At 44.7% G+C, this 9,782-nt stretch overlaps 1 protein-coding gene across 2 annotated transcripts; it reads left to right on the top strand.

Moving 5' to 3' along the window:
* Positions 1–699: 699 nt before the first annotated feature.
* Positions 700–6,453, top strand: RPS7 (ribosomal protein S7). Of its 2 annotated transcripts, none has more exons than XM_015433420.3 (7): positions 700–725; positions 966–1,058; positions 1,191–1,262; positions 1,869–2,012; positions 2,758–2,822; positions 5,633–5,783; positions 6,341–6,453. In XM_015433420.3, the coding sequence occupies exons 2-7, from the start codon at positions 984–986 to the stop codon at positions 6,416–6,418; spliced, it is 585 nt and encodes a 194-aa protein (XP_015288906.1). In that variant the 5' UTR covers positions 700–725; positions 966–983; the 3' UTR covers positions 6,419–6,453. The 2 variants fall into 2 exon arrangements, with proteins under 2 accessions (XP_015288906.1, XP_065383539.1); XM_065527467.1 differs by having other exon boundaries at positions 700–823.
* Positions 6,454–9,782: the final 3,329 nt, after the last annotated feature.

Raw genomic sequence — 9,782 nt, 5'->3', positions numbered from 1 at the left:
CTACTTAATAATTAGCACCTAGTACAGTACTAGCATAGAGCGAAGGCCTCATAATTTTTTTAAATTTATTTTTTGACAGGGTCTTGGTCTGTCGCCCAGGCTGGAGCGCAGTGGTGCAACCTCCGCTCACTGCAGCCTCGACCTCTCAGCTCCAGCAATCCTCCCGCCTCGGCCTCCGGAGTAGCTGGGCCTGCAGGCGCGTGACACCATGACCGGCTAATTTATGTATTTATTTTGGTGGACATGGGGTCTCGCCATGTTGCCCAAGCTGGTTCCTGAGCTCAAGTGATCCTCCTGCTTCGGCCTCCCAAAGTGCTGGGATTACAGGCGTGAGCCTCAGCGCCCAGCCAAGTTAGCCTTTTTTAATCGTCCTGTCTCCGGAGGTTGCCGAAGTTGGTTTTCTTCGGCCTCCTTCTCTCGTCCAGACCCAGGGCTGGGACGAGGCCAGTTCCCGCCTGCAACATGCATCGAAGATAGGAATCTTGGGAGCCGGCACCGGAACGCTCGGAAACGGCACCAAAGTACGAAACCTACGGCGGAAAAGCGTTACCAAGACACTCGTCCCCGGAGCCGCTTCCTGGGACTGTCTAGCCTTCTACCGCTTCTCAGTGATGTTCCGGTTTCCGCCCTTCTCCTCGCGCTGTTTACGCCTCTTCCCTTCCGCCGCCAGAGTTTGACGTGCTCTCGCGAGATTTGGGCCTCTTCCTAAGCCGGCGCTCGGCGAGGTAGGTTGGCGGCCCGTTCTTGGGCCGAACTTTTCTTCTTGCGTTGAGGAAAACGCCTTTTGGAGTCAGGCTCTGGAGTGGCGGGCCTTGCTCACCGGGTGGGGATACAGCCGATTACCCGCCCCGTGTCCTCCGATGGCTTCTGCGGGGCGAGCGGGGCCTGGCCGGGGGGTGCGGGCGGGAGGGCGAGCCGGCGGCGCCCGCAGCCCGGCCGCGTAACGCTGACCGCTGTGCCTTCAGTTCTCCCAGGAGAAGACCATGTTCAGTTCGAGCGCCAAGATCGTGAAGCCCAATGGCGAGAAGCCGGACGAGTTCGAGTCCGGCATCTCCCAGGTGACAGGGTTTCCTTGGCGTCTGGGGCGGGTGGAGGCGCCCCGCCTGGGAGGGAAGGCGGTCGCGTGTGTGCTGGGCCCGGGCTGCTGGGACGCGCGCTGAGGGTCGGCCCTGCTGTTCGTTGCTTCTCAGGCTCTTCTGGAGCTGGAGATGAACTCGGACCTCAAGGCTCAGCTCAGGGAGCTGAATATTACGGCAGCCAAGGTAAGCTGGCGCCCCTCGGCTGGGAGGGAGGTGCGGCGCGTCTCAGCGCGCAGTGCCTGGGAGGGTTGTTAGATGACCCGGGTTACGGTTGAGGACGACTTGCCGCCTGGCTGCCTAACCTGAACTCAGGTTCCGCTGTGTCGTTTGCCAGTGATACCCCCAGGTGCGGGAGTGGGGTTGCAGGTACTCTGCAGTTGAAGCTGTGCACGTGCGGTGGGTGGAGAAACGTGGAGTAGAGAGGGCCTGGGCCGGTTTCGGACCTTACTTGTCCTTACTTAGTTATAAATACAGCGAAGAGCTATGGGGAGCTCCCAGGATGCAGACTTCTCTACACTTTGCCCGGAGTTGCCGCATGCGGGGGTGCAGAAGTGGCAGTGATTGGTCTCCTGGCCTGGACAGTCTCCGTTCCTGGAATAAGGAAATGTGAATGTTGGAGAGAGATGAGGACATCTCCGAAGGGTGCATATATCATTAACTCAAAACTATTACTAGTTTGTAATGCAGCTATGGTGTTAGTGATAAGGCTTTCTTAGTCTCTAATTTGACCACAACGTTTACTTTTTTTGCTTTCTGAAGCAATTAACAAATAGATTTTTTTTTCTTTAGGAAATTGAAGTTGGTGGTGGTCGGAAAGCTATCATAATCTTTGTTCCTGTTCCTCAACTGAAATCTTTCCAGAAAATCCAAGTCCGGCTAGTACGCGAGTTGGAGAAAAAGTTCAGTGGGAAGCATGTTGTCTTTATCGCTCAGGTATCTGTTCTGTTGCAGCACGTTTCTGTTTGTGAATTTTGCTAAAATTGCTTGTATTTAGACCGCATTGGTAGTTGGAGTCATGAAAACAATCCTTTTAGGAATCCAAATGGGCAGAAAGAAGTACAGGCGGAGCGTGGTGGCTCACGCCTGTAATCCCAGCACTGGGAGGTGGAGGTGGTTGGATCACTCAGTGACCTGGGCAACATGGTGAGACCCTGTCTACAAAAAATAGAAAAATAAGAAGTTTTTAAAAGACGAAGTGCACTCTTTAGGAGCCGAAACAAATCTGTGAAGTGACAGACTGCTGTGTTTTGAGTTACGAAAATGATTTCCCAGATTTAAAATTCTACAAGTCTAGTGGGTTGCTTACAGAGATGATCGAACTAAGAAATCTGTTACAGTTCGGATCTGGCATTGGTGCAAGCTGAAGTCTTTGGGGAATGAAGTGCCAGGATTGATCAGGAATAAAAGTAGTATTCTGGGTCAGTAGGCATGGGGAAAGGCGTGTCTGGGAGGTTTTTTTTCCGCTGGCATATTGGTAGAGGCTGTGGATTCTGAGTGAATGAGTCAAGAATCAGCAAGTAACTCCATAGAACGGTTTCCTCAGGATCTGAGTTGTTTAGCTTTCTTGAACTTTGAACTTACCCTGCCATTCTTGCTTTTAAAGCAGTATGACAGTTTTAGGTTTTTGTCAATTTAAGGTCTTTTTTCATTTTGTTGCATGATAATTTTTACCTTACAGAGGAGAATTCTGCCTAAGCCAACTCGAAAAAGCCGTACAAAAAATAAACAGAAGCGTCCCAGGAGGTGAGTATTTTAGTAGTTTCAGAAATGTGTGTACTCCTCTTATTAACAACTCTTAATTTGTGTAAGTTATAGCTTATAGAAACAGATGTTCAAGTGGGAATTTTTGAGTAGCAGTATTTGCTTTCCTCTATAGTTGCACATGGTATGTTTTAGAATTCTAGATGTAAAACATACATGTATTCACGTAGCCATTGTATGTCTAGTAGGTCAGTGCTGTCACAAGATGAGATGATTTCCTCCGATTATGTGTGCACAGGATAGGAATGATGAGACGGAAATCATTACTTTAATTCTGTGTGATAAAGCCTGCTAGACATAGTTGACGTGAGCTTGGATTTATCTTTGATTTTTATTTTTGCTCTGTATTGGAAGTAAAAAATGTAGGTGGATTTGGGTGATAACATCACAGGTTAAAATATCATTGCAGCTGATGCTGATGGAAAATGATTTATGAACTTGATTGACTTACAGGTTATCTGGCATAAACTGAAATATTGGTAGTTGTCTTCTTAAACTAGATCTTTTGGTATTTTGTTAGTCTCTGATTAGTACGTTGTTCTATAAATGTGAACTATTAAATCCCTGTGGACTTTTACCTAGGGATGAGTTTAAGAAAAAAAAATTCTAGTTATGCCTATACCCTGTGAAATGTATAATTTGTATTGTTATCCTTAGTGGATGAGAAAACTGATTCAAGGCTGGGATAATTTGCTCATTGTAGCTAATACTAGTAATCCTAAGATTTTTTTTTTTTTTTTTTTTTTGGTGACAGAGTGTTGCTCTGTCGCCCAGGCTGGAGTGCAGTGGCCGGATCTCAGCTCACTGGAAGCTCCACCTCCCGGGTTCACGCCGTTTTCCTGCCTTAGCCTCCCGAGTAGCTGGGACTACAGGCGCCCACCACCAAGCCCGGCTAATTTTTTGTATTAGAGACGGGGTTTCACCATGTTAGCCAGGGTGGTCTTGATCTCCTGACCTCGTGATCCACCTGCCTCGGCCTCCCAAAGTGCTGGGATTACAGGTGTGAGCCACCGTGGGCGGCATTTTCTTTTGTTTTTTTAAACTCAGCCTTGTTTTGAAAACCACTAGGAAATAGTGTTGGGAATCTAGCAATGTGTTGTCGTATTGAACTGTGGTATGTGGAAAGGTAGGTGCCAGGTTTTGTAGAACTTGAATTCTATGGCTTAGTACTTTGAAAAACTTTTATGGACAGAGCGGCATAAGAATTTAGGATTTTTTTTTTTCCTAAATCATGACACTTAAAGAGGGTTTTGGAAACTCAGTTCTGAGAACCTGAGTTAGGAAACGAGTATAAAAACAGTCGCTTTGCTTTCCACACAGCCAAAAGACTGTTCCTCAAACCCATAGCTTTAATTCCCCTCAGTACAAATGTCTGTTTTCCAAATTTTCTCAGACTGGCTTCAGTGTTTCTAGTGGGGCCTAGTCTGTTGAAAGCCTTCCCTCGTCCGCGCTAAGCCTAGCTGGTAGGTCATAGTGATTCCACTTTTTCCAATCCGGCTTCCTGCTTTCCGATTTATTTTCCCTATTCGGTAGAGCTGTCTTTGTCTAACTCAGGTTAAATGCTGAAATTGATACAGTTTTGGGGTATAGCAGGGTTTTTCCTCTGAAGTGCTCCAGTCCCTGTGGTTTGTGATGATTGAGTTGTTCCTTTGCTCCCCATTTTAAGAGTTTGTAGATAACTTTGGAATCTAATTTCCATATTTGGGTGCTTTCCTAGTATTGTAAGAATATGCTTAATGAATGAGTCGCAGTGAACAATCCATTTGTCTTGATTTGCTTTCTGAAAGGTGATGAGGGTTTTGGGAAATGGACTTTCTTCAAGTTTTTGCCCTTTGTGGCTGTGAACAGATGTTGGGAGTAAAATTGAGAGCCACCAGAAGATGTTAACTGTGTATATGGGCGCTGCCAGATAGGAAATCCAAATGAGTAGACTATAGTGTCATTGTTAGCTACAGTGGGGTGAGACCTAGACAGATAACCGTATACAAGGCAGCTCCATAAATGCCGAAACAAAGAGCTGTCTCTTGACTTACTCCTGATGTCTCATGGTACATGGTAGCTGCCCCAAAAGCTTGCAATTAATTGAAACTTCTCATTTGTTGGGTGGCAGGTAGGTAGGTTTTGAACTTGATAGTGATACTCAGATGAGGAGCAAGATTCCACTGGCAGTTTTCGTGATGCTGATGGGTTAGAAATTGAAGACCCACATGTGCGGGGAGGGGCAGCTATCCTAGAGCTGGTGATAGAACAGTGCCTAGGGGCGGAAGATTGCCTCATTTGATCCTAGAGAACAAGGAGTTTGGAAGATATCTTGGAGGTCTAGGAGAGCTCTTGAAGAGTCTTTTATGTAAATTATGTGATTATATCAATTTTTTAGAAAGATTATCTTGACATTGGAAGGGGGTCATTCTTCATCAAGAATGAGCAAGAATGTTAAGGTTATTGTAGTGAATTAGTTGAGAAATGATACAAGTGAAAATAAAGATGTATAAAAGACATCACTAATCACATTCCCTAGAGATGGTCACTTACTGCCTTGGTGAGTTTGTCGTTTACCCCAGAGTAACATTTAAAATTGACGGAGCTTTTGAAATAAGTCAATAAGCTATTACCGTATTCTAGGTAGGCAAAGGCTTTAGTGTGGTACGTGAAATATAACAAGCTTGTTTGAAAATGAGTGTTAATTTGACTTGAGGAACCTGGGTTTTACATTTTCATTTTGACTTGAGGTGCCTTCTGGAGTTGAGAGGGCAGGCATTCTGTGTTGCTTACCTTTTTAACTATTCTTTCAGCCGCACTCTGACAGCTGTGCATGATGCCATCCTTGAGGACTTGGTCTTCCCAAGCGAAATTGTGGGCAAGAGAATCCGTGTGAAACTAGATGGCAGCCGGCTCATAAAGGTTCATTTGGACAAAGCACAGCAGAACAATGTGGAACACAAGGTAATAGGTCGACATTTATCATGGACAGGTTCAGCCACAGTGAGAGTAGATTTTAGAGTTACCAGTCTCCATGTGCCACCAGAGCAATGACTGTAGTAAACTCAGGACTAGTTCTTTTACCCGCACTTCAGCCTGCTCTACTTTGGATTATGTGTCACGTTTTAAATGGAGAATTTAAAGAATTGAACACTTGAAATTCTCTGTACCTTTTGGAAGTAGGCTCATTCGGTAGTCTTTTAGTTAGGCTGTATATTCTTGGTGAGTTAGGGGTGGATGGTGATAGATCAGTGTCTTGGGGGGACATAACCATGTGGGTGACTGGTGGGGTCCCCTGGTGGCTTCCCGGTGCATTGGTGTAGAGTCCTGTCCCACAACATTGGAGAGGAGCTTGTCCATGGTTATAAGACTGCTACGGACATGTCGTGCATATTCCTTATCTTCTCAGTACTTAGTTGCTGAGGAGAAAGACCATACAGGGCACAATTTCATGAAACTATTAGGTTTTAAGCTGAGTGTGTATTTCAGAGTTTTGTGATGAATTCTTTCTTTTCTTGTAGGTTGAAACTTTTTCTGGTGTCTATAAGAAGCTCACAGGCAAGGATGTTAATTTTGAATTCCCAGAGTTTCAATTGTAAACAAAAGTGACTAAATAAAATATATATTCACAGTACTCTGTTTCAGTTATGTTTTTCAAAATTCCGGATTCATGGATGCGCAGCTGTCTTCACTATCAGTGGCGTCCTGTGTTGGGCCGGAGGGTTTCAGCAGGAGGGGTGTGTGCGCCAGCAAGCTTGGTGCCTGTGAGGCTCCGCTTGTGTTCGGGGGTACAAGTGTCATCACATGATGCTGCAGAAATAGCTGAATATTAGCACTTTTGCATGGTTCAAACTAAAAATATACCTGGTACTTTTTTTTTATTGTGATATATGTAAAATTTACCATAGTACCCATTTTTAAGTTTACAGCTCAGTAGCCTTAAGTATGTCTGCAAAGTTGGGAAACAGAACTCTGAAACTTTTTCATTCATCTTGTAGAACTGAAATTATCCATTAAACCAACACCTCCACTTCCCATTCCATCAGATTTGTTGAATTTTTTATACATAAATTCATGTTAGGTGTTAAGTGGACTTTCACAAGCTAAATGTAAGAGTCTGATTAGCCGGGCGCGGTGGCTCAAGCCTGTAATCCCAGCACTTTGGGAGGCCGAGACAGGTGGATCACGAGGTCAGGAGATCGAGACCATCCTGGCTAACATGATGAAACCCCGTCTGTACTAAGAAATACAAAAAAAAAAAAAAAAAAAAATCTGATTAATAGGTTTAGTAGATGCTAAGTGGTGTGTAAACTTGGGTAGTCCATTTCCCCACTTCCTTCGTTTTCCAGTTCGTCAAATGAAGGCCCTGGGGGAATGAAAGCCCCGAGGTGAGGACCCTGGTGTGGTGTCTGGTGACTGTAGTTGGACCAGGTCTTTGTAGAGTAGAGCAGATGTCTTATTAGAGAATTAGTTCCTCCGTTTTGGCTTTATGCCAAATTGCTTACAGTTATTAATAAGCCTTAACATTACCTTGTAAAATTTAACCTTCCTGCTTTTACAGGGTGATGAGACAATCTTACTGAACAGTCCCCCAAATAATACGTTTTACATCAAATTACTCCTGCAGGTAGACTAATTCCGGGAGGCCTCCGAGGCAACACAATAGTATTTTCCCATTTTGCAGATGAGGGTCAGGCCTCGTGGGAGTAGAACTGTCAGGCTTCCGACGCGGAACTCACATGGTAGGGCAGGCGCACTGGATGTTTTCAAAGCTTTGGCAGCTGCTCTTGACCATACTTGGCTGAGGCCTTTGTGGGTGAGCGAGTAGTGAGGAAGGTGAAGAAGGTGCCCGTTAAGCAGTTATCAAGGCTGGCCCTTTATCATCAGTAGTCCATAGGTCCCTCCCCCATTTCTGCATTTCCGCTGTCTCCCCTCCCGCCCCCGCTCCCCATCCCTGGACAGGGATTGTCTTGGTTTCTCTGGAATGAGTTGTTTACTTAGGCTTAGGGTGCTGCAAACCTATTCTCACCCTTCTCCAGCACGGAGCCCCGTTCTCTCCCCATCCCCCCGTTTCCTAGCTATCTGTGTTTAGTGGTTTTTTGGGAGGCTTCATCTCTGTCATCTCAAACATTTAGTGTATTGGAATTCACAGATTCACTGGTTTGGGAAACAAGATTTACACAGGCTGTCCTAGAATGTTACGCATTTTCCTTTTAAAAAGTGTTCTGGGCGAGGTCTGGTGGCTCACTCAACGCCCGTAATCCCAGCACTTGGCGAAGCTGAGGCGGACGGATCACCTGAGGTCAGGAGTTTGAGACCAGCCTGGCCAACATGGGAAAACCCCGTCCCTATTAAAAATTCAAAAATTACTCGGGAGGCTGAGGAGAATTGCTTGAGCCCAGGAGATGGGAGTTTGCAGTGAGCTGAGGTGTCGCCACTGCACTCCAGCCTGGGTGATAGGAGCGAGACTTCATATAAAAAAAAAAAAAATTTTTTTTTGAATTTCTTGATTTTCCTCCAATACCAGTGGCTCTCAGTAGCATACCTAGTAGACATTAAAAAACCATCTCCAGGAAAAGAGGAAACTTTATGTGAGAAAACAGTTGTGTTTTGAAATCAGTGTAAGGAATGAGCTTATTTTCAGATGTCCATTGGGAAATGCTTCCATTTTAGGTGAAAGTTACATTGACCTGTAAGGTATCAGTAACATAAAAACTCAGAATATCCTTACCTATTTAAGATGCTTAGGAAGAGTCTCAGTTGGCTTTGAATCTATTTGTTTTTTTTTTTGTTTGTTTTTGTTTTTTTTGTTTTTTGAGACGGAGTCTCGCTCTGCCGCCCAGGCTGGAGTGCAGTGGCCGGATCTCAGCTCACTGCAAGCTCCGCCTCCCGGGTTCACGCCATTCTCCTGCCTCAGCCTCCCCAGTAGCTGGGACTACAGGCGCCCGCCACCTCGCCCGGCTAGTTTTTTGTATTTTTTAGTAGAGACGGGGTTTCACTGTGTCAGCCAGGATGGTCTCGATCTCCTGACCTCGTGATCCGCCCGCCTCGGCCTCCCAAAGTGCTGGGATTACAGGCTTGAGCCACAGCGCCCCGCCTGAATCTATTTGTTAATAATCCCTTCTAATTACTTGGCAAGAACAAAGACGACCAGAATACCAAGAAAGATGGAAAGTTTTGGTCGATTTTTCAGCAAAAACTTCACATTTGCTAGATAGGAAGCACAGCCAAAGATTGGGGGACTGTTCAGATGCTTCTGTCCACGTCTATCTTTGCAAGGGGTCTTAAAAAAAAAAAAAAACCCTCGTAGTGGAAGTTTTCTGTCATACTCAAAAGTATAACAGAATCAGTAGTGGGGCTCTGTCCTATCACCCAGCTTGAGCAGGTACTGATATGTTACTAATCTTGTTTCATCTATTCTCACCCTTTATTTGCTGGAGATTTTTGAAGCAAATTCTAAACATACCACTTAAGAACCTTTTAGCTGTGATAATTATTAAAATCAAGTGCCAAACTTAAAACTAGATTTGAAATTGTTATAGCAAAGTATAACAATCATTGCTTTCACTAAAATTAATACCTTGGTGAACAAAAAGACTTAGATATCATTCCTATTGTTACTTATTTAAAACTTATGTGTTTTTATAACATACATACCCTATTAGTACTGTGGTGCACTCTGTATTAACTACACATTGGAGGTACTCAAAAGTTTTAGTTGGGGTGCACAATAGAAGAGTTTGGGGCCTAGTGTGCTAAACACGCACAATTTTCATCTGTAAACTTTGTCAAGAAAGCTTAAGTATATCTTTTTTTTGTCAAGACAGCTTAAATATATAGAATATTTTTGAAAGGTAAATACAAACTTTTTCATGATTGTGTTGAACAACGATTAGATAGTAAGCCTGCAGGCATGTGTATGCATTTGCTATGGGAAGTAATGGTGGTTTTAAAAAATCCTCC

The sequence above is a fragment of the Macaca fascicularis genome, chromosome 13 (assembly GCF_037993035.2).
Source record: "Macaca fascicularis isolate 582-1 chromosome 13, T2T-MFA8v1.1".
Lineage (NCBI taxonomy): Eukaryota > Metazoa > Chordata > Mammalia > Primates > Cercopithecidae > Macaca > Macaca fascicularis.
The sequence above is the reverse complement of the archived record's forward strand: the minus strand, read 5'-3'. Positions and strand labels throughout refer to the sequence as shown.

Coding starts and splice junctions, on each gene's coding strand:
- RPS7 (XM_015433420.3), top strand. CDS start 984: ATGTTCAGTTCGAGCGCCAAGATCGTGAAGCCCAATGGCGAGAAGCCG. Junction 2,823..5,632: donor AAACAGAAGCGTCCCAGGAG/GTGAGTATTTTA, acceptor CTATTCTTTCAG/CCGCACTCTGACAGCTGTGC. Junction 5,784..6,340: donor AGAACAATGTGGAACACAAG/GTAATAGGTCGA, acceptor CTTTTCTTGTAG/GTTGAAACTTTTTCTGGTGT.